This window comes from Acanthisitta chloris, unplaced genomic scaffold (genome assembly GCF_000695815.1).
Source record: "Acanthisitta chloris isolate BGI_N310 unplaced genomic scaffold, ASM69581v1 scaffold17822, whole genome shotgun sequence".
NCBI lineage: Eukaryota > Metazoa > Chordata > Aves > Passeriformes > Acanthisittidae > Acanthisitta > Acanthisitta chloris.
Window position 1 is genome coordinate 106901 of NW_008658997.1, and position 23446 is coordinate 130346.

The following is a 23446-nucleotide window of genomic DNA, read 5'->3' on the forward strand; positions in this document are numbered from 1 at the left end:
TGACTTGTCATTCTCCTCGCAGTGGTTTTAGTTTTGAATAGTCTTGTTTCCTGGAAAAATTCGGACTTCACATTTGGGAGTTTTATTTTCTGGTCTGAGAAATTGTCTGAGTGGTTCAGGAGCCTAAGAATATTTAGAACAACTTTAAAAGTTACTAAATTGCCTTGTTAAAGTATTAGTTGATGTAATGGTAGGAATGTTTGTGTATTATAAAACTTAGTAATAATTAATAAGCAATAAATTTAGATATAGATGAATTAATGTATATGGAGGCAGAACCTAAAAAGCATTATATGCAGTTTACCTGCTCCTGATCCACATACGTTTATTTCTGTGTCTAAAATTCTGGTTTAGTTTGTAGGTAGTATTATGGAAAAGTCTATCCACAAAATTGGTTCCTCCTCATTTCTCCTAACTAAGGAGTGGATTTCAGTTTCTGAATCCCAGTAGAATAGCAGAACTTTAACTATCCCCATCAGCCCCTAAATCCCTAAGGAGACAAGGTTTGGGAGCACATCCTTTGGATTTTGGTACTGAGTATGAGATACAGATGAGTGACTTTTATTTTAGCCTTTGACATTTTTTAGATTGCCTTAGTATCATCTGACTAGTTCTCTGATTTCCAAGACACCCAGCTCTGGATTTTGCATTCTGCTCTGAAGCACAGTCACCAACACTGGAACTACACAGCCTGTACAGATCTTTGAGGTATAGAACATGATTTTTAATTAAGACATAAGGGAGAACAGAAAGCAAGCATGGTAGCAGGTGGTAGATTTCCAAAAAACCCCAAAAATTTAGGATGAGTTAAACAGAAATGGGTAACTCATTATAAGAACAAACTGATAATTCTGCTGAGAAAAAGGTGTAATGGCCTATAAGTGCAAACAAAATAAAATAAATACTGAAATTATTTGTTTAGAAACATTTACTGAGTTGAGTAAGGAGAGGAAGGTACCAGTTTTGTAATTATGATACCACTTTTGTTCCCTTTGATATAGAAGGATGAAGCTCAGTTTATGGTGAGAGATGAGTTTTAATGCGTCCTCCAAAGGCTGATAACCATAGACCTAGTGGAATTCCTGCAGAGTTGCATCTGTGTGAATGCAAGAAGAATTGAGCCTATGCATTGATGGAACTCCTGGTGAAGCTTTGTTTCCCGCATAAATAAAACTTCCTGTTGAATTAAGCCTGACAGACTAGGTGGGAAATCTGCCAGTAACTGTTCCTATATGCTCTCTTGAGGAGGAAGGGGAATTGTAGGGAGGTATCCACCCTAAATGCTTACCTTCTTACTACTCAGGGCGGGGGGGTGGGTATGGGGGGGCACAGGGACAGAAGATGACAGTTGAATGTTTGACAGGTTTTCATGGGTTGTTGAGCTTGCTTTTCTCAAGAAAAATAGTTAACTGGTTTGCATTTCTCTTGTATTACTTGGGAAGCATAAGAAATGAAGGGATTCCCCAGACTAATTGTTCTTCTGAACTTTGGGTCACCACCTGAGTCTGGCTTAGAGATTAAATCTTGGGATTGTACAGCTTTCATCATGCTGATGATTTTTTTCTCACACTGATCAGTGAAAAATTAGTCATTGGAACAGTGCCCCAAGGATAGTTCCAGGTCTCCACTGACAGACATGGAACTGCTGTCTCCTCGCAGCTTCTCTTTAATTATTGTGGTAGTTTCCTTCATAGTGTCTTGCTCCTTCCTTGGAGGTCTACTTGTGATACTTGTGAAATTGCATATTTTCAAGAAATTGGTTAGCTCCTAATAGATGGATGTATATATCTACTTCTGTAGTTGGATACATTAGGATGTAAATGTTTGCTGAGGCTAGAAATTGGTGAAGATATGTAGTTGTTAATGGACAGCCAGACTGCAGTAGATGTTTTGTGCTCTTCAGAATGGTAGGCATTGGTGTGTCTCTGTGAATGCCCTGCTAGGGTCACTGAAATTTCTTCAGCGAGTACAGAATGATGGAGTTTGTGATGCTACATTTTCCCTTTGAGAGCTCTGCTCTGCTCTGCCACAGAACCAGGGCTTTCTTGCTCTTTTACAGTGGGTTCTTCTCAAAATGATGGCAGCTTGTATGTACATGTATGCATATATGTATAGACTCAATAGAGAAAAGACAATCCAGATACTTTTCAAAGAGAATCTGATACCATCCATGTCAAAGACCAGCTGGAAGCTGTATGTTTCAGGCGTGATCTCAGTCTTTTCCACAGAACTTGACCAATATATAGAAAAAGGAAAATCACTGCACTTTCTCCTCAAACTGGTTAAGAAAATACTTACAGTGCAAAGAAAGGATTTTTGTTGTTGATGTTGTTGTTTTGTTTGGAGAGAGGGGGTTAAGTTTAGGAAAATGTTAGGTGCTGATGGCTCCAAGCCTTCATTTGCTTGATCAGGTTTCAATGAGTAGTCTTTCTCAGCATCCCTGCCTGACTGCTTGGACCCTAGTCTGTGGGCTGTTTCTGCCATTACCTGCAATATCTTCATTCAGTTAGTTCATTGGGAAAACTTAAGATTTCCAGTGTGAACATCCTATTACCAACCTGTAGTCTGGCTGCTAGATTTTAAAAAGTGTCAAAAAGCAAAAGAGAAGGGGACTGTGTTTTAACTCCCAGCATTTTCCTCGTTCAGTTCAGTGCATGGCTGACCAGGCCAGCAGAGGGAAGGGAACTGGTGGGACAGAAATTAAGGGCTTGAAGGGGATGGTGAAGCCCCTTGTTTTGATACCCGATTTCTACTATATGCCAGTGTGTAGCAGTTATAGAATTACAGGCTCCAGCTCTTATTTTAGCATGGTATGAATCACCTCCTGGTTACACTCACCTCCTTCATGGCCTTCATGTTTATTTTTCTGCTAATCCCAAACAATACAGGAGCTCTCAGAAATGTCTGGCAATATCTCGCTGCCATCATCCAGACAAAACTGGCAGCAGCTAGGCAGATGGTGAACTGTCTTTCATGAGCTGTTTGATCATTTATATCATCTCCCTGTGTCATTTGTAATAGTGATTTCTGCCTCCAGAATATTGGTAGCTATTGAGGAGTATGTAATCTGGGGCTGGCAAGTTTCGTGTGCATAGGCCACAGGCAGCCTGGAGCAGGGCAGGATTTCCACAGACTGTTTATTGCACAAATTATAAGCCTGTATTATTTTAATACACGATAGCTTGACAAGTTATACTCCTTATGAGGTAGATTATATGTACAAAATATTTATCAGTTCCTCAGTGATCTCTAGTGTTGACAGATGTTCTGTTTCTATGACTCTGTGCATGAACTTGTGCAAGCATTATCTTCTGATTTTTAACTAAAGCTTCTACCTTTTCATGTAGCTGGGACACATATTTTATTTTGTATATTTCAGTTCTGTTATGTTTTTCTTGTTGTATAGCACTAAGGCTTTTCCTTTATCTTTCCTCATTCAACCTTGCAAATTTGCCATGAAAATTCAGCAGCTGAGGCACAAAACGTACTTATCTGTTCTTACATAACTGGCAACAATCAAAGAGGTGATAAAGCTTTGCTTGCCCACCACAAATTTTCTTCTGAAGGAGTTCTATGTAGAATTTTGTGGGGCCATAAACACAGTGTTTTTATTGGTACCTTTGGAACAAACTCCGTTCCAAATGATAGATCTGTTAAGTAAAATCTGAGTTGAGTATGGAATGTGAAACTTGGAAGTATGAACAGAGAACTCATGACTTTTCCACCATAATCTTTTCTTGCTCTTTTTTCCTTTTAGTTGCTGATATGTGTTCAAGATGAGTGGGATGGGAGAAAATACCTCTGACCCATCCAGAGCAGAGTCAAGAAAGCGCAAGGATCCCGATCAGCTTGGACCCAGGTTAGACCATTTGCTGCTGAAGATGCTGAGAGAGAACAACTTCAAAGAATGTTTTATGTCCATATGTTTTTGTTGGAAAATGTCAACCAATATTATCCCAAAGAGAAGTCAGTGCCAAACTACTTTGATCTAGTAATTCTGAGTCGTTTGGGATAGGGATTATGGGCTATTTCCTTTTATTATTGTTTGTTTGTTTATTTTGAGTCCGGTGTCGTGTCAAAATGAAGAAGTTTGGTGAAGACTTAGGGTACATGTAAAAATCTTTTTTGGCTAGTCACTGCAAGAAGTCTTCAGTCACTCATTTTGACGGTCTGAGATTTTTTTACCACCTCTCTTGTACATCATAATCAGGGTCTTGAAAAATATTTTTCAGTTTTACCACAGTTGGGATACCAACACAAATAAATTTTAAAGCATAGCCACTCATTCATCATTTTTTCTTACGACTGTCTGTCCTAAATTCACAAGGAGGTAGGGAGTATGGAATCCTTGGTTTAACTTCTTAAACTGTTTTATTTTCTAATACAGTGTAGTTTTTGATACTCCTTGTGGAGAGGAATACTTGTAAATGTTCAAATTCCACACCCCCCAATTAATCTTCTGTTTTGAATTTCAAGTCCCATGACTCTTTTGAATCAAAAACATGAATGCTGGGAAAAAATAAGTAACATCTTTTCAAGTGCTCCTTTCCTTGTTCCAGAGGAAACCTTTCTGCTTGAGAAACTTATAAGTTATATTTTTGTAGTGAGAGAGGGCAGTTCTCCCTCTGTTTTTGTTAAACTGCTTTCAGACCTTTTGAAATCGTCTTTGAGCTGGCCAGAAGGCAAGCAGACTGACATTAAAGATGACATTTTTGTAAACTCCTCTTTCAGCCCTAAAAGAAGCACTGAGAAACGCAATCGTGAGCAAGAGAATAAATACATAGAAGAACTTGCAGAGCTGATTTTTGCAAATTTTAACGATATTGACAACTTTAACTTTAAACCTGACAAATGTGCAATCTTGAAAGAAACTGTGAAGCAGATTCGTCAGATAAAAGAACAAGGTAAGAAGACTAACTTACTGACTTTGAATATTTTGTGTTGATTGTTTGTTTATTTTTGGGAAACCTGATAGTTTCTTCAGCTTTTCTGTAACAAATTCACATGTTTTTCATGTTGTAAGGTCATGTGAACGGAGTGTGTTAAGTATCACTTTGGGTATTTTAAAAATAAGCTTCACCAAAAATTCAGAAATTGCCTAGAGAGAGGGAAAATCAATCAGTCTAATGTGTGCACCTAATGGAATTGAAATTACTTGTGCTTCCACAAAAGTTAAACTAGCAGATTGCTTTGGGGGGGAAAACGTCTACTTACATACTCTTACATGGATGATGGATCCATGCGAAAGAAGAATAATCCAGGAGAGTGGAGTATGTTAAGTATTCCACATACCCCATTTTGCTTTCTTTTGTTGGTATGAATAGATATTGTGGACTAAATTATCTGCGTCCTTTAAATGATGACATCATATCCTCGACTACAATAGATTTGAAACTATTCTAATCTCTAGATAGGGTCCTGTTATAAATGTAAACCAGAGAACGTGACAGTTTTCTTCCTGTTCTTTGTCTGGAAGATTAGTTTTGTATTTCTTTTCTTTTGATATATTTCCTATTCAGGGGAAAAACACAGATCTTTTAGAAACTTTACATTTTTGGAAATGGGTTTTGTAGCGCAGGTCTGTCCGGGCAGGCATGAGTAGCACTGCAGGTGTTTGGGGCAGATTCAAATTCTTAAAGTAGGTGTGTATCATTTTTCTTTTCATGTAGAAGATTTCTATCTCTTTGGAAACTGTGTATAGAGTGATCCCTTTGCTTTTCAAACACTTTAATTACACATCTTTCACTTTTTCAGTGTTCTGTGATTTCTGTGGGAAAATGGTGCTGCCTTCTCCATGATGTATGTGTGAAGTTACAAAAGTGGAGATTACATTGCGTAATTTAGATACACATTTATTTCTAAAACAAATATATAAGTAGATCTTCAGTTTTAGATATCAGTCTTTTCAAAGCTAAATGGAAAGTAGAAAGCCTCAAATTTTGTCAGCTGCATCCAAAGAGGCTTTAACTGATTATTCTTAGAGAGTGTTCCTATTTCTCAAGTTGTTCTCTTAGTGCTATTCGCTTGCCATGATTTTTGAAGTGGATATTCTAGTGCAGTTGCCATGCCCTATATTAGAAGTATGTTTCTTAACCTGGCACAGTGTCTGTCATCATTTTGCACCTTGTTGGCTTTTGAGATATTCTTTTCCCCTTATTTTCTACTTTTTTCTCAAATTAATTTTTAAATTGTTGTTTTGCTGTCAGGAAGAGACACGTACTCCTTATCTTTACCTGAGAAGGGATAAGGACAAAAAAGTTATGTTTTCTTGGCAAGTGAGTGCACAAAGTAAAATCTGCTAGTCCACTTGGTAATTCTGTCAACCATCCTAGAAAATCTAGCCTGAAAATGTGGCTCTAACTAATGGCAAATCCAGGGTGTTGTTGTTCAGGACCAATATCATAAAAATAGCTTTCATATTGCTATAAAACATCAGACCCAGTTACATGTAAATTATTGAAGTCATCATGGGCCAAAATTGTACCAAAGCTGAATGCACTTAATTTTTAAGCTCATAAAGTCTTACATCAAAACACAATATTGCAGGTCTAAAGATAGACTAAAATGCTGTGAATACTGTTTATTTCAACAAGTAGAAGTAGTTTGCAATCCTCTGAGCTATAAAGCCACTAAATTATTCTGTATGATGCTTATTTCTTACACAAAGTTCTTCAGTTAAAGCACAATTAGATGTTCTGATAACAGGGTGTTCACATAAAACTCATAGCTGGTACAGACTGACTTTAAGCCTCTCTAAGGGACAGTACAAAACACTGAGACCTTCGAGGTGGTCATTAATAGCATCTCAGGGTCTAGACACAAAAATTAGAATACTTAAAATTATTCCTTTAAACTTATCAAAGGTTTGATACCTATTCCCGTGTAGAAGCTACTTCTGTTTGTTGTAATAGCAAATTTAAAAGACTTGAAATGCTACTTTGTTTTGGAACAGGCATTTCTTTAACAAATATATCTCACATACAGTAAACACCCAAACTGTATGAACAGCACAGTATAGCTATACTTCTGTTGAGTGCACAAAAAACCTGACCTAAGCAATGCAGACAGGTTCAATACCTAGTGAGGCTATTACTATTGCTTTCTCATGCCTTATAGGTAGTTTATCACTTCTCATTGGGAATCCTGCACTTACATATATTCATCATGTAAATGCATTAACTTTTAGGTTGTTACAAATCTTTCTGATTTGCTTTTCCTCTGCCAAGACCTGTTAGAAGACCTTCACAATGATGAAACACTTGTATTACCTATTTCTAAAACAAAAGTCATTAAAGTAATGTCATACTTGCATAAAGTGCCATGAGACAGGTTAAAAATAGTATTTTCTTACATTTAAGATGTTTTGTTGATTTTTAGTGTTACGCAGAATAGCTCTGGGAGAAAACAATTAATGTCCCAAAACTCTTTTGACTGCTTCTGCATTAACATGGACAAATTAAAGTGTCTCAGTTTTTGTGCAGTGAGTCTGCTCTGCATCTCTGCCAAAACAGATTACATCAAATCAATGAAAACTTATTTTACAGTTTTGTTATTTAGATGTTTTAGTAAATACATTGGGTTTTTGAAATAAATACTAACCATTCTTCACAAATTTTCTTCATCTATAAACAGAGTTACACATGGAGGTCTAATTGCTGACAAAAGCACAGTCAGTTATAAATACTTTGTAAAGCCACTGAAAGCAACAAGTTTTATTGCTGCTGCTGAGATTTGACAAGGAGACTTTATTCTAGATTCTAGGAATGAAAACAGGGAAGCAAGAAATGCAGATTGATATTTGTTTCCCATGTCAAGCTTGCTGAGCTGGTAGATGAAAAAAGCAATAGATTTTTTGCTTTAATAATGCTACATAATTTAGTATAATGTTATCCTGATCTATTTTATATGCAAATATATATTTGCAATACTTTATCTGTTATCTTTATATCATTTCTCACAGTACATACTTCAAAGATTCCTAAGTTGTGGTATGTTAGAGATTCCGTCTATTATAATTTGAAAGCAAGTTATAAATGTATGCGTGAACCTGAATTCATTAAAAGAATGAAAGATATTTGGAAGATGTAACCATTGCATGTAGTTTTAATCTGGGTTTTGAAATGGTTTTAGTACTTGGGAAAATGAAGACAAGTTTCTCTACTAAAGCTTAATTTTCTACTGAGAACTTTTGCCATATTATCTTACAGTGATCCGATAGAGATTAGTGGATGTCCAGAGGAGATGAAAAGCTGTGATTTTAGTGTGAAGATGAAACAGAAGTTGCATTCATGTAAAACTTAAATGAAAATTTCTCCTGGGGATTTAAGACTTGTGCTTCAAGTGCTTTGGAAGGCATTAATTCGTTTTATTATTTATGACATAAAAGAGATACGAAACAGTGTTTTTATGGTCGTGTTACATGGTCATGAATGCATTCACCCTCCTGTTATTTGCAGTCTATGTTTAAAAGTTGCTTTGAAGGAACAATAGTCATATATGTTGCAGATGGGTTCATAATGTACACATATGTGGACAAGCACAGTAAGTTCTGATTTGCACATGCTTAATGTAAAAAACTTGCTTTAGGAAAGTGTAAAGACCACTGGGAATAAATGTCCCTTTATATGCAAGGCAGCCAAGGAGCTATAAAGCCATTTGATTGTACTTAAGAAATACGTTTAGTAAAATAGTGCCTGATTGATTTTAGGATCCTACCTTGCAACTTCAGCACTTAAGACATTAATTTCAGTTGTACAAGTACAGCTGAAAATGCTTTTTCATATCCAAAGACAAGAAAATTCTGACAGCAAATGAAAGAAATCTGAATTTTCTTCTTCCTTAGTTGACAATCAGTTGAACTGTTTTACATCAATCTAATATGATTTCATTCCAACAATAGTCCTTTCTCCTTGTCACCTGCCTGACTCCCATCATTATGTTAACATTTTGTTTCTTGGGTTTTTGGGGGTGTGTTTTGGTTGCTTTGTCTCCCTTTTACTGTTTTCTTTATTTTTCTTTTGTATCTTCTCGCTATTAAGCAGGTTATAAAAATTAAGCCCTTGCCCTTAGTTAAAGCTCCTTTTATCTGTCAGACTAGCCTCAGTCTCAGCAGGTAAACAACTCACATTTTAACACAGACTATTTGTTACATTTCTGTGTTTGAATATCTGGTTCAGGCTTTGAATCTTCCTTTTCTTTGTTACCTAGTTATGCTTTTACTCTCTTCTCTGAATATCAGCAATGCAGTAGGTACAGAGGATACTGAAGATCACCTTAAGCTTCTTCAGCAGTTTCTCTAGCTAAGCAGTCTCCTCTGACCCCTTCAGTCGGAGTGCTGGAGAATGTGTCCTGACATCAAGAACAAGATGTGGGGTTGGTTTTTTTTCCTCAAGTCCCCTGAGTGCCTTTTATTAAACTCCAGGTCTGCATCTCTTCTCTCCTTCTACTCTCCATGCCTTTCTGTTTTCTGTTGCCTTTTTTTAGGATGGCATCCACCTGTCTTATTTAGATTCACATACAGTGGCATATAACCTACTGTGCCAAAGAATCCTCAGATGTGATTTTATGTCACTTCCATTTTCTTGCAGAGTCCAGCTTTCATGTGTCACTGGTTTCTGAAGAGGTTTTGTGTTCTGTAGATCAGTTTTTCAGTAGTTCAGGGAAGGGATAGGAGGGTGGCCATTATCAGTCTGGCTGTTAATGTACATGTTTTAAGTTGACAGATCTTGTTTTCAGAATAGCCTTAAAAGACAGACCTTAGACAGAATGAATCACCATGTGAAAGCTAAATAACCTCAGGAGGAGAAGTACCTGATGAAGAGAGACATGCGAGAGCTATGGAACCTGGATGAATTTTAAAAGAAGGCTTGCTGTTAATTATATTTATCTTCTTTTTCTGGTTTTGCATTTGGTAGCAAAAACAGTTTTTGCTTCCCTGTAGCAGTACTACTTTGTAATCACAGGGTCACTCCAGCAGATAGTCTATTGTTGCCTCCAGCACCAGTATGCAAGTAAAATTGCTTGCTAAAGGAAAACAGCATGGTCTGAACGCTGTAATGAGGTGTTACTTTGGCTGCTGTTACTTTGAATTTATCAGATCTGAATTTAGATTCATATTTCACAAGGTATTTAAGCAACTGCCTAACTTTAAGCAGATGAGTAATCCTTGTTAAGTCAGTGGAACTACTTAAAGGTTTAAAGTTATGTGCATATATATCTTGTCAAATCAGGATATTGAAACGAGAGCGTATGCAGACTTGGGGTTTTTTGGTTGGGTTTTGTTTTGCAAATATTTTACTTGGTCAATTTTACTGTAATATTTTTATATTAATCGTATTTGAGCTGGGATATTTAAATTTTGTGCCAATTTTAATTATTTTTTTAAAAGTAATTCTGTATGGCTATCATTATTTTTATGCACTGTACTTTCAGCCTGTTAGGAGTTTAAGACTGAATTAAGTGTCAGAGGAATTTGTGGTGGAGTCAAGGAATTTATGCAGAGCATTTACCAAAAAAAAAAAAATCTATTACTGAATTTGCTTTGCTGTCTCCCCTACCTAAAGCCGAGAGTGGTGCACAAAAAGTGTCTTTGATCGTCCTCTGTACATTGTAAAGCTTTTTGGCTAAATATCCAGTTTATGTTGACTTTACTACTTGCATGCCTCCAGAGAACTACTGATTCACTGAAGAATTTAAACTGGTTTTAGGTAATGCAGACCATCAGTTTCTTTCCTGGCTCTGGTGAAAAGTAGTCAATAGCCAGGAGACCCATCAAATGGGAAACTTCCTGGAGTTTGCTTATTTTACTGGCGTTGCATATCTTGCAGAATAGTTGGCTAAGACCTTATCTACACATAAGGCATTTCAGCTATACTAATAGTTTCCTGTGGAAGCAGTGTTATAATTTAATTAATATTACTTATGAAAGGAGTAGCTGGACACTTGTATGACATATAGCTCTGTCTGCACTGGGCTCAAACTACTAAGAGAGTTCAGATTGTTCAGCCTGGAGTGGAGAAGTCTCTGGGGAGACCTTACTCTGCAGCCTTTCAATATAAAAAGGGTTCTTATAAGAAAGAGACATTTTACAGAGGCCTGTAGTGCAGGACGAGGAACAATGGTTTTAAGCTGGAAGAGTGTAGATTTAGTTTGGACATAAGGAAGACATTTTTTACAATAAGGGTGGTGAGACACTAAAACAGGTTGCCCAGAGCAGCTGTGGATACCCCATGCCTGGAAGTGTTCAAGGCCGGGTTGGATGGAGGTTTGAGCAAGGTGGTCTAGTGAAAGATGTCCCTGCCCATGGCAGAAGGAGTGGACTAAGTGATCTTTAAAGCTCCCTTCCAACCCAAACCAGTTTTTGATTCTATGATTCTATTGCTTACCAGTGTAAAATCTATGTGCTTAGTAGGATTTAGTGGTTTGTTGTCATTTTTTGCTTCCTAATAATAGTTGAAGTCCTATCTGCCATTTTGGAATACATATAGCCTTGTTCCTCAAAGTTAATGAGACTATTTCCTCATCATCTGATTAGGTGATTTAAGTCAATTTTGCTATTTATTTTGACTAGGAGCAATAATAGAATGGTCCTAAAGGCACTGATGAGCAGGTTGCAGCCTAACCTGTGGAAAATAAGGCAGCTGTTGGAAAGCCCTGGTTCCACCATCTCTGCCCTCCTCCTGGCTATGAGTTTCCATTTCCTCCCTTACCCTGACAGTAGTATTTGTGCAGTTGTGTGGTGAGCCTGAGCAGCATTTTGAGTTGACTGGTAGTTGAGGATCTGTCTCCTCACAGGTCCTTGATGGGCCCCAGTCCAACACAGGTCCAAGTGTGCCAGCAATGACTGAGCCATGGCACTGTTGGACATGTCAGGTGACAGCTGTCAGTTAACAAGACATGTCTTTTGTCCATGGGCTTCAGTTCTTAGAGATAATTTGCGTGAAGTTTTAGACCAGAAATCTAAACTTTAACTCGAAGAGAAACTAAATGCTACTCTTAACTGTTAAGATAGTGGTCTTTTTCAGGTATAAATAGTATTTATTGGCTGATATTACTGGAAAACTTTCTTGTTTGTTCTGCATCCTACTTGTGTTTTGCTTTTCTTTGATCTTTATTTTGTTTTCTTTCGTAATTTATAAATGACCAAGAGGAAAAATAATTCAAACTAGCAGAGCGTGGTTGTTTACTTCATATAATGTAGCTGTGAAGATGATTGCAGTGAGCCTGTGGTCTATAATACTGATGCTGGGGAATGCTATAAAGGATTGAGCTGCTTCTCCTGTATTTAACCTGCTTTGGGGGATATGTGTCAAGTGTTCCCTCATTGTTCCTTCCAGGAGTACTTTCATTAAAGTTTTGTATTTGTTACTTTAATATGTAATGATCATATAATGGTCTGTGTATTCCTGGGAGTGTAGTAAAAATGTCTTGCATAAGAGAGATGGAGGCATCTTCCCTTGAAATTTGAGTTTTGGAGGCTGCCTTCTAGCAGATAAGTGTATTGCGCTCAGACTGCATTCAGATTGTCACTGAGCACTTTAAACTTCAAAACTTTACAGGCTTGTTTGGGGGGGTTTGCAGTTTATCATGTGAGCTCTTATGAACTGTAAACATCACAAATGCATTTAGTGTTTTAATTTGAGGGGAAGATAAAAAACAGAAATACAGACTGACAGCCAGCCCACCACAATATGAACTAAGCTTTTGAGTCTAGTGTTTCTCACCAGCTTCTCTGTCTTTAGAGGTGGCTGATCAAACAGATACTAAGTTAGGTGCTAAAAAATAAATACTGAGCTTAGGTGTTAGAGAAGAATTGGGGCCTTCTGAGTCTTAATGATGGTGTTTGTAGTCTCTTGTTGCTGGAAGGTATGCAGTGCAAAAGGTGCTGACTGTAGGACACCAGACCTTGCTGTGTGCTTTAGATTAGTGAATGCAATGTACTAATCTCAGCAGCATGTAAAGCAAGTAAATGTAGAAGGAGGCTTTGTGTTACCTTGACTGTCTCTCTGGAGCTTAATTTATGGAATAGCAAATTAATTTTCTGAGAGTAGTCATGATACTTCAGTCAAAAAAAGATCATCTATAATAAGGAATCTAGCTTTTGTTACACAGCTTTTATCTTTTCTTTTTAAAGACTGCAGCCTGAAAAGCAATAATATAGTATTTACTGACAGTAGGGTGCAATGTCTTTCATACCACGTTTGAATCCCAAAAACCTGTGGATTCATAGCACATTCAAGAGGTACAGATCAAAGGCTCCACCATTGTCAAACTAGAACCAAGATTAATTGCATCTGTTCTAAGTCATGCATTTTGTTATTGCTCTAAAAGATTCTGTGTGTGGACAGTTGGTTAGAAATAAGGGTTCTTGAATATGAACTCACCAAGGATACGAAGAACAATTACTACATCAGATTTCAGTTTCTTTTACGAAAACCCACAGTGGGCAGCTGGGGGAAAAAACACAGACTGAAGTTTGAAGGATGGCCTGGCAAACGATCAGTTGCTTGCTCTGTCATGTACACTGTTGAGCTCATAGTGAATGTTCTCAGACAGATGGTTAGAGAGCTCAAGACATACATGCCTTCTGTTTCCTTTCATCGTTAAAGTGTGTTGGCAAGTCTCTGTGTATTTTACAAGACAAGGGGCACTCTAGCGCGTGCACTACACACTTAAACACACACATACTCTCCTTCCCTTCTTTAGCTCACACAAGATCAGAGCAAATGTCAGAAAGTGCAGACAGAAATTTGCCTAGTTTTAAGTTCTGCTAAAGCAGGTAACTTTCAAAGTAGATACTTCGTAACTGGAGATGCTCCAGATGTTGCCATGTTGTCTGAACTAGTATCCACATGCCCCTTTGGACAAAGCAGTAGTGTGGTACCTCTGTTCACTGAGGCTCTAGTTGCCTTGGAGCACAAAGGCATGTCCCTGCCCCTTGCTTTGCTTACTTGACTCAAAACTAAGTGAAGCTATGTGATGTGCCTGCCACAGAGGGCTCTAACACACAGAAGCAGGATGCAGCCTAACAGCTGGAATTTGTGACCAAAGCCAATTCATACATAAGGTGCAGAAAGTTAATTGAAATTTGGAGCAACTTAATGAAGAAGTCGGTAGGTTCTGTCAGACCTCGTTAAGAGATTTGAGTGTTCTTCAAGTCATTCAGGGGAGGTTCTTGCCATGGTGCAGAAGTCAGTTGGTGACACATTTTGGTATGTGTTACAGAGATCCAGCTAGACACTTAGAATGGTCCCTTGTCATCTTAAGATGTGTGAGCATGAAGAACACTAGCCTTACGCTGGTACTTTTTCTCCTGAGGCACAATTTCCTAGAAAGACTTGGAACAACCTGCACTTCCCATGATCCTTCTGAGGGAGATGTCTTCCAGAGACAAGTTATTCTATGTCAAATTAAGTCTGGGCCTATGTTCAACATTGAAGAAGAAGCGTGTTTAAATATAACATTTCATTCACTTGGAAATTAGCAACAAAAAAAAGAGAAGAGGAAGATATCCCAAGGTTGCAATTTCTAAATATAGGTTGGAAAACTCAGAAGGACATCAATTTAGATTTTTCTTGCTTTGTTTGTTTTGGTGTTTGGTGGGAAAATATCAAGGTATTTTGTGCCAATAACATAAAATTCTTCCTGTCTTACTTCTTTTGTACAAAAGCTTTCACCATCTTGGATTGGAGGAGATATTTGAATGTTTGGGGGTTTTTTTTCTCTCTTTAGCTGTTTCTTCGTATCTCCCTTGACTTTTCTGAATGTAATGCTCCCTGTTACTAACTGCCAAAAGTGGTTTTTTATGTAGAATGTTTTTTCTTTGTATTTCCCTCTTTTCTTTTGTATTTCTCCTCTTTTCTTGAAGGGCTTTATTTTTAAGCCTTTTTTGTTTTCTCTCCTTTTCATTTGTCCTGTGTTTTGCTTTCACTTCTTTCCTAGTTACGCTGTCTCTTGCCTTCATTGTGGTTTTAGCCATAATTTTGGGACCAGCAACACCATACTGTGACAGTTTATCCCATTCACTGTCATCTCTCTGATACTGTTCTTACTCTTAGTTGCTTCAGTATGAAATCATCAAATAGATTTACGAATGTGACAAAACTTACTAATGAATCATTGCGTGTGAGCCTGATCAATATCAAGGATTATTGTAATTACTATTGAGTTTGAAAGTTCAGCCACCATCTGTCTAGCTGCTAGAGGTGTTGATTTTAAGTGAACATTATAATACAGATTGTCAGGCCATTGTACTAAATGTTCAAAATATAGTGTTTGCAGTTGACAATCTAAGATGTAAAGATGCCCAGTAAGCTTTTTCCCCTCCACTTTTTTTTGTATCAGTGATACAGGCAGAGAAGCCAGTCTGTAAAACCTTTATTAAATATAACTGAGGGAGGATATTGGCTTTCTCAGGGTCGTTGTGAGTTACGGTGCAATAATACTCTACCTTTCCCTGAGCTATGTGATGGTCATGGGCATTGCCATTCATTCTTTCTTTGAAGCTCAGGCAAGGAGCATATATCCTTTATTTGAACAACTTCAATCCTTTTCAAAGGAGAGGGTATGTTTTTTTTGCTGTTGGGTTTTGGGGGAGATTTTTGGTTGATTAGTTGTTTGTTTTATTTAAGAAGGACTTTGGCCCAGGTCTACAAATGGCTTAGAATTTAGAAACTAAGCTCAAAAATGTTTAGGCTGAGGCAAACCCATAATACTGTGGAAACAACTGTTATTTAAAAGGTCTCACCTGTTGGTGCTCTAATGGGTGAAATAAGGAGCAGGCACCCATATTCCTTTTTGCAAGCAAATAAGTAAATTGCAGACTGGAGGAAAAAGTTCTGGATTATCACTTCTGACCCGATGCACAGGCTTGCAGATCTTCATTACCAGCCTCCATGCCAAGGAGGCGCATAGCTGGAGTCAGATCATAATCTTCAAAATTTCCTGGTTAAAACTACATTTGTTCAGCATATACTCACTGTGACAATTGCCAAATGGGAGCCCCTTGCTCCCAGTCCATGCCATGTCAGGAGTTTGGGGCTGGGGAAGAGCAGGTGACAGAGCTGGCTGTGGCAGCTCTCACTGGCACGATCTGGAGCATCCTTTCCCTCGAGCTGCTCTGCTTGTCACCCATGGTTAAGGGAACTGTAAAGACAGCTCAACATTTCTTCTCCACAGAGAACCAATAAAGCTCACTGTGAAAATAGAGAAAACAATACTATTAGTGTTTAATTATTTTTCAGTTTCTGGATTATACTGACTTACTTAAGACTGAGTGCTGATCCCTGCTTCGTGACTCTGAAATGCAGAAACGGAAGTGGTAATGCCTAATTAATTAAGTTTTAAGTATGGGTCAGTCTATTTAAGGGAGCCCATTTTACCAATCAGTTCTATTAACAGGCATTTTAAAATGTGACAGAACAAATTAATGCGGTTGAGGTTAAAAGTGACTTTGTCTAGATGTAAATTTTCGCAACAAGATAAGCTAAGATTTTCTAGGGTAATGAAAAAAGATCTTTTCGTTTTAGAGAGTATCTTAAACAATACATGTCAATAACCATTACCATCCTTCCAACAGGCACGCTGTATTCATAATGTAGTGAATGTCAAAATTTATTAAATTGATCTTAAACAGTTTTGTGTAGAATTTGGCTTTAAAAGTCCCTTTAATTAACATGCAGAAGTAAACTTTGTCTTTTAAGAAGCTTCTTTTTCCCTTCTGCTTTCCTTGCAGTAGTAGGAACATTTCTGTTTCTAAACTGACATAAAAGTTTGGCTGAGGCCTGTGATGGTGGGTTAGACAAGCAAGAAGAGGGGCCCAAGGTTCTATTTCTGAACATTGGGCAATTACAGAAAAAAACTTTACTTGTCCTTAATGATTTAGAGCTTTTTCATAAAAGATTTCTCTACCATAATCTGGACTATTAGAAGCAGTAGGAGCCCTGTTATCCATGAGAGCATGGACACATTAAATTAAACCTGTTTCTGTTCTTCCTTAGCTGTCTTCAATTATCTGTGCTCCATTTTGGCCTACTCTTTATTATGGAAACTTCTTTTCATGGGCTCAAAGGGAGCTCATGATCCATCATATTTCTTTTTGGTGCACTATATTAAGTCTCTTGAAAACTTTTGCAGTTGTCAATGGCAATTTATGAAAGCAAAAAGATCTTTGCCTGTTGTTGTGAATGATCTGATGTGTCACAAAGATTTACCATCAGCATCCTAAAATAAGGCAGATATTTTGTAATCATGGCAATGTGGCAGTTGAAGAAAGAGAGTCATCTGTTTCCTTTTAACAGCTGGTTGAGTGCATAAGAGTAAGGCTTCAAGAAACAGTGTCTGGCTAGATTAATATTCCTTTCCAGTATGTTATTTTGGCCTAAGTTTTGGAAACCTACAAGTTTAATTAGCTTGGCACTTGCATCTGCAGATTCTGGTCTAAAGAGTGTTAACCCTTGTATCTTTATTTTCAAAATCTTGCTTGTGTTTTTACATGTCAAAGAACCAATTGGAGAGCTGTTAACATTTCTAAAAGCAATATATTGTTTCTGAGACAGTGATGGACTCCTGTTTCGAATGAAATTATCTGATCTTGCCATGTTTCTTGTCTTTGAAAACATTAGCTCAGCCAAAATGTCAAAGAACATTGGGCTCTCACCATGTAGACATTCATATTAATAGTGTTTTGAGAGATGAATTATCAAAATAAGATGAGATTACTCACTGAGTAAATATCTAACACTTACAGAATTGCAAATGCCAAAAAAATATGGTAACGTTTTCTGTCCTAATTCAGTACATACCAAAGAAAATAATTGCTTTGTTAAATTGAGTGATGCCAGATATTTGTATCTAATATTTCAGTGCCGAGGTCAGTTAGCTTTGCTCTTTCCTTTGAAATTCAGCCATATTAATGTAACAGATTTTAAGTCAATGCTGACGGATTTGTGGCATTGGTATCATGTACAGTTGAGTAGTTTATGTGAGTGTTTTGAAATCATCTAAATACCATCAGATGCAAAACTGTTTCCTGGGTGTGTGTTTGTGTATACAGCTATAGCTCGGTATATTTGAATCTACTTAGCTGATTCTAACATAGAATAATAAATGACTGGTTAAATCGAGGGTTTTGTTGGGGGGTAAGGTACTGATAGCCAATGTACTTAGTCTTCCATGTATACTCCGTGGCTGTTTAAGGGCTGAAGTTTAGGCAGTTATCAAGTACTCTAAATTACACCACGATCAGTCAGAGATTTGTGATTACACTAGTTATTAGACATTCTCAGGAAATGTAAATGTGACAAAAAGAATGCCAAACCCCAGCATTCAAAAAGGGATTTTAAGCCAGTGAAAATTATAACTTCTCAACCTCATCCTGGATTTTGGCCTTCTGATAAGAAAGTCTCCTGAGCAGGCAGCACCTTTGCTAATTGATTTATTTATGCTCTCAATAGTCAGTATACACAGGAAAGATAGTGTTAGTGGTCTTCTTGGAGAAAAGAGAAAGAATATAGCTTTAAAACATAGGAATATATACATGTTTGTTTTTTTAGTTTGCAAGTTAAACACACCCTTTCATTTTATATAAAAGCATATGTTGAACATGCTCAAATATTTTAGTAATCTAAGACCTGTCTGAAAATTCAGCAAAATATACCTAATTCCTTTCCACTGTTTTTGAAAACTTAGTGGAAAACATCAATGTTGCAGCCTGTCCAGGGCTTCAACAGGTGGTGGTCGTGATGGAAGTTTAATTCCATGTTGAAGAGATGAAAAACAACTTCCCAATCACAATGTGGTAGTCTGACATATCCTCATCATCAAAAATGAGGGAAGGGGGGAGAAATAATTTCTGGATCCAGGGTTCTTTACTGTTTTTGAAAACTTAGTGGAAAACATCAATGTTGCAGCCTGTCCAGGGCTTCAACAGGTGGTGGTCGTGATGGAAGTTTAATTCCATGTTGAAGAGATGAAAAACAACTTCCCAATCACAATGTGGTAGTCTGACATATCCTCATCATCAAAAATGAGGGAAGGGGGGAGAAATAATTTCTGGATCCAGGGTTCTTTTTATTCTTAGTTTAGATTTCACTGAAAGAGCAGTATGACAGTTGTCCTTTTGTATCTTTACTAATAAATAAAAATACTAGAAATAGTATCTGCAAACAAATTATTTTAATTGCTGTGTTGTTTCATATTTTTATTGCGTGCTGGGGATGGATCAAGCCATTGAGGATTTGGGGTCCTGGATAGGACATTATTCTTCACTTAAGCAGCAGCAGCAAGAGGGTTGTAACTCTGGATTTTACTTCAGTCTCCAGCCCTTAATTTACCAGAAACTAGTGACCACCTGAGTTAATCTCAGGTGATATTAATCTCTGCCACTGCATTAAGTAGATAAATCTGGGACTAGTAGGTACAAATTTCTGTAAATAATGCAATTTCTGTAATTAACATCACTTTTAGTTGTCACTGTTAAATCCAAGAGTTAGCAATCTTCAGAGAAGTTGTTTAAGTGTATTTATAGAGAGTGGGATTCAGCCTCAGTGCTCTGAATGGAGCTGTGTGCCAGGAATGCTGCACTGGGATACCCTAGCTCATGGGGCTTGGAGCCAAGCGGCTCCTGGGGCGAGGGGAGGAAGGAGTGAGCACTTCCACTGCTGCCACCTGTGTGCTTCACTTTCAAGAAGTAGACCATTGACTTTTGTAATAATGAGAGGAAAAAGAGGTCATAGATGTGATGGCAAAAAGCACAGGTAAAATGAGAAGGGTGAAGAGAAGAAACCAAAGAAAAGGTAGTAAAATGTCTACTAAAGTATTTAGCAAAAAATACATACAGAGATAATAGGCTTCTCTCTGTCAGGCAGTTAAATATTATTCTTGGTAAGTTGAATTTCATGATTTTTGTCCTTGTTCCAATTTAACTGAACTGGGGACAATTATTTCTCAGGCAGTACTTCTTACAGAAATTGTATTGAGTGACAAAAATGCTGACTTGTACAAGAAAAGAATGATGGCAAAATGTCAAAATTATTAAGAGACACAAAACTAGTATTAATTTTAGGTATTATTACTTCCATTTGTTGCAATTCCTTAACCCATCATGGTTTTTCAGTGCTTGTTTTACTTTCAGTGTCCATGAAAATTTTATATGCTGGCTACTGTTACTGAATTGTCTAAAAGCAGACTTCACTCAAAGCTTGAAAAGCTCGATGAAAGTTTGCCTGTATTTGAAGGTTTTGTGAGAAAACAAAGCATTTCATAGAGCTAGTGCCTTACTGATGCTTCTTTACTGTAGGAAGGTGGGGCAGGTATGTGTGGGATGGGAGAACAGCTGTGCCAACTAGAAGCTGAAAACACTGGAAAAGAGAAATTGCAGTGGTGTAAGTGCTGTTACTCCTGAGCAAATAATTGAGCTTACAGCATTCTAAGGGCTCTTAGCTTAAGCCCTGGGGTCATTTGCCATTTAAGTGTGCTTGCACCAGCAGTAGTAAATATGAAGCTAAACCATGTGGGTGTGATGAGCAGAGCAGAGCATGGGGAGATGCAGGGCACAGCTGGGCTGGGCGGGCGCGCGCGTGGTGGGAGTGCAGCCCTGTCCGAGCGATGAGGAGCTGAGCTGGCAACAGAGCTGTGTTGGAGAGGTGGGCAAAGCTGTGCTCCTAGATTGCTTGCAGCGAATAAACGTGCTGCGAAAAAGTGCAGCTGTGCTTTTTTAATATGCACTGCAGGAGATTTCAGCAGCCTGATGATATATCATGCATTAATGTTGAAAAGATAAACACATTTGGAGAGCACAGGAAGGCCTTGTGTTTTTATGTTAGCAGAATGCTTCCTAATGAATAAGAACGTGCTGCTGGCTTCACAGAGCCATATGGCAGCTTTTCTAATTTTAGTTCAGTGCAGATGCATAATTCTCTCTTGTTTTACCTCCTAAAACCTTCCTGAGATGTTGCATAGTTTTTCCTGTAAGACTTGATCTATAGTTTCGGGGGGAAAATATGTATTCAGGAGTCTGATAGCTTCTTTGCTCAGGACAGATGTGTGCTGTGTGATGAAAGAGAAACCTCACTACATAATCACTTCCCTAAAATAGTAGCTAACTTTATTCACAGGGATGGGATAAGCTGGTCTTCAAATTAATTGCTGAAATATTTGCTGTTTCTTAGGCACTGGTGTTTTGAAAAATTACTGGCTTTCCAGGTATCAAAACAACTTGTGTTGAGGCAATGGGAACTGGGTAAAAACGTGTGTGTGGATATCAAGTTCTGTGTGAGCCCTGGATTGTAGTGCTTTGAATTACACGGCTACAAGGCAGAGCTGCTTTCCCTGTGGTTAACCAAGCATCAGAATAACTTAGAAGTTCTTCACTGCTTTGCTTCATCGTGTGTAGTGATCCAAAACTACTCACGTTACCAAATACAAGCTGGTTTGGGTTTTTTTTCTTTTTTATTCAAGTCGATGCATTTGAAGGCACTTTCTGTACAGTCCTCTTAATGTTGAAAACCTCCTGTCCACTACCATGATCCTTATAATTACTTAGCAGTAGTCATACACAAATGTTATTACATCTAATATTTGAAATGTTACTAAATGTAATACTCAAAACTGTAAGGTAAGCTGAAACCTAACCTTTTGCTAGGTATACTTTCTATTATATGTTCGCATTAGTTTTTAAAACTGCATCTGCCCTTGTCTTTGGACAGGTACATACTTCTACTATTTCCTTGATCGTTTGTTTGGATGTTCTTTTTGCACAGCAATTCAGAAGGATCACACAGGGCAAACTTGCTCACAAATATGAATGAGGCAAGACAAAAATATTTGGCTAATGCATACAAAAAATGGAAAAGATAAGATGATTTCAAGAGAGTTGCCATGTAAAACTTAATTGCATGTTTAAACTTTGTATAGCATTTACATTCACATTCATGTGATGTTCTGTTAATACTACAAGGATCTTTCTTGAGTCATACGACTTTTTTTAGTGTGCAGAGTTGAGCTTTCTAGTATCCCTTATGAGAAGTCTCCTCGTTTACCTTATTTTTACCTATTATTATACAAATGAAGGTATGTGATTTGAGATGGGTGTGGAATTTCAATAGCAATTCCAGAAAATTATGAAGAGCAGGAATTCTATATAGGGCACCCAAGAAAGCCTGTTCTAAACAGTATTGGTTAATAAATTTGATATTACGTGTTACAGCTAGGGGTTTTCCCTCTTGACCTCTTTCCTCGGCAGTTTTTAGACATGGGTGCTGCCCTGTTCAGGGTTTCACCAGCATCTCTTTTTTGCTTAAGTGTTTCTCCTCTGAAAAATAAGCTAAATGTGTGTTGATGCAGATTTTCTCTTTCAAATTATGCTTCATCTTTTTGAAATTCCTGCAGAGGCTACAGTTTTGTTCATTACGTTGAAAATACATTTCGGTTTTGCAGACAGCATCAAGGGGCAAATAGTTCTGTAGCAGGCTTCCTTAAGGAAGTTGGAGCAGAGCTTGAATACAGACAAAGAGCTTTTCAGGTGGTTCAGCTGGTCCTGCCTTCCCACCTGTAGGAAAGTAGAGTTTGAAACACAACCAAGAAAAGTTGATGCCCATCAGTAGCACTTCTAAGTCTGCTGTCAGAAATCCAGAGGGAACCAACACAGCTTGAGTTTGGAGGATGAAAAACCAGGAAGGCTTCTTAAGTCAAAATGTAGCAGGGGGCTTCAAACTATTGCTTTTGGCTTCTCTTTCTCTCACTTACAAATTTCTGTTAAACTAATGTGATTTCACAAAGGTTTGCATTCAGAATCTGGAATGAGCTTCAAATAAAGCTTGAGGTTTTCCCACTCATAAATTTGTTAGAAAATATTTTGAGGGTTTTTTTCCTTCTTTATTCTCTACTTTAAACACAGAAAAGTAAATACAGTTTATGATCACTAGGAAGATGCCCAATTGAAAATACTGATATGTATTTTAGTATATTACTGCTTATGTAATTGTAAATATACCCACAGTTTGAAGTCTAAATTACACACATCACTAAAATACTGCATAATTGGATGTATATATCCTTTGCAGTATCTCTCTCATGGGTACTTCTATTTTATTTAAATTATTTTCTCTCTCTAGGCGAAACTCTTAATTGAGTGGAGCTAATAATTATTTCATGTGGATGAAGTTTATTCCGCTGTAATTTAGATAAAATATGCTTGATCCTTGGTAGCCAATATTCATAAGGATGGGACCAGTTTCTAATTTAACTCTCCCTCCCCAGTGCAGAATTCCCTGTGTGGAGGTGAAGCCATGGGAAGCCCCTTTCCACCCTGCTCACTTCCTCCAGCAGCACAAGGCTGTATTTCTCTTTGCACGCTGAACCTCCGCTCTGTTTTGGCCGCTGTGCCCATAGGATGCCTGGTAACACTTTGCCTACATTTGAACAGGGACGTTGCTGTTCTAGGAGGCAG

At 37.7% G+C, this 23446-nt stretch overlaps 1 protein-coding gene across 1 annotated transcript in view; it reads left to right on the forward strand.

Moving 5' to 3' along the window:
- The window catches only part of NCOA2 (nuclear receptor coactivator 2), a gene marked incomplete at its 3' end in the record, with an annotated part of 149014 nt that overhangs the window by 98326 nt on the left and 27242 nt on the right, over positions 1-23446 (forward strand). Inside the window, exons 3-4 of the mRNA XM_009069239.1 lie at positions 3758-3859; positions 4732-4904. Of these exons, the coding sequence (XP_009067487.1) occupies positions 3777-3859; positions 4732-4904 (256 nt within the window). The remainder of the gene's footprint in view (positions 1-3757; positions 3860-4731; positions 4905-23446) is intronic.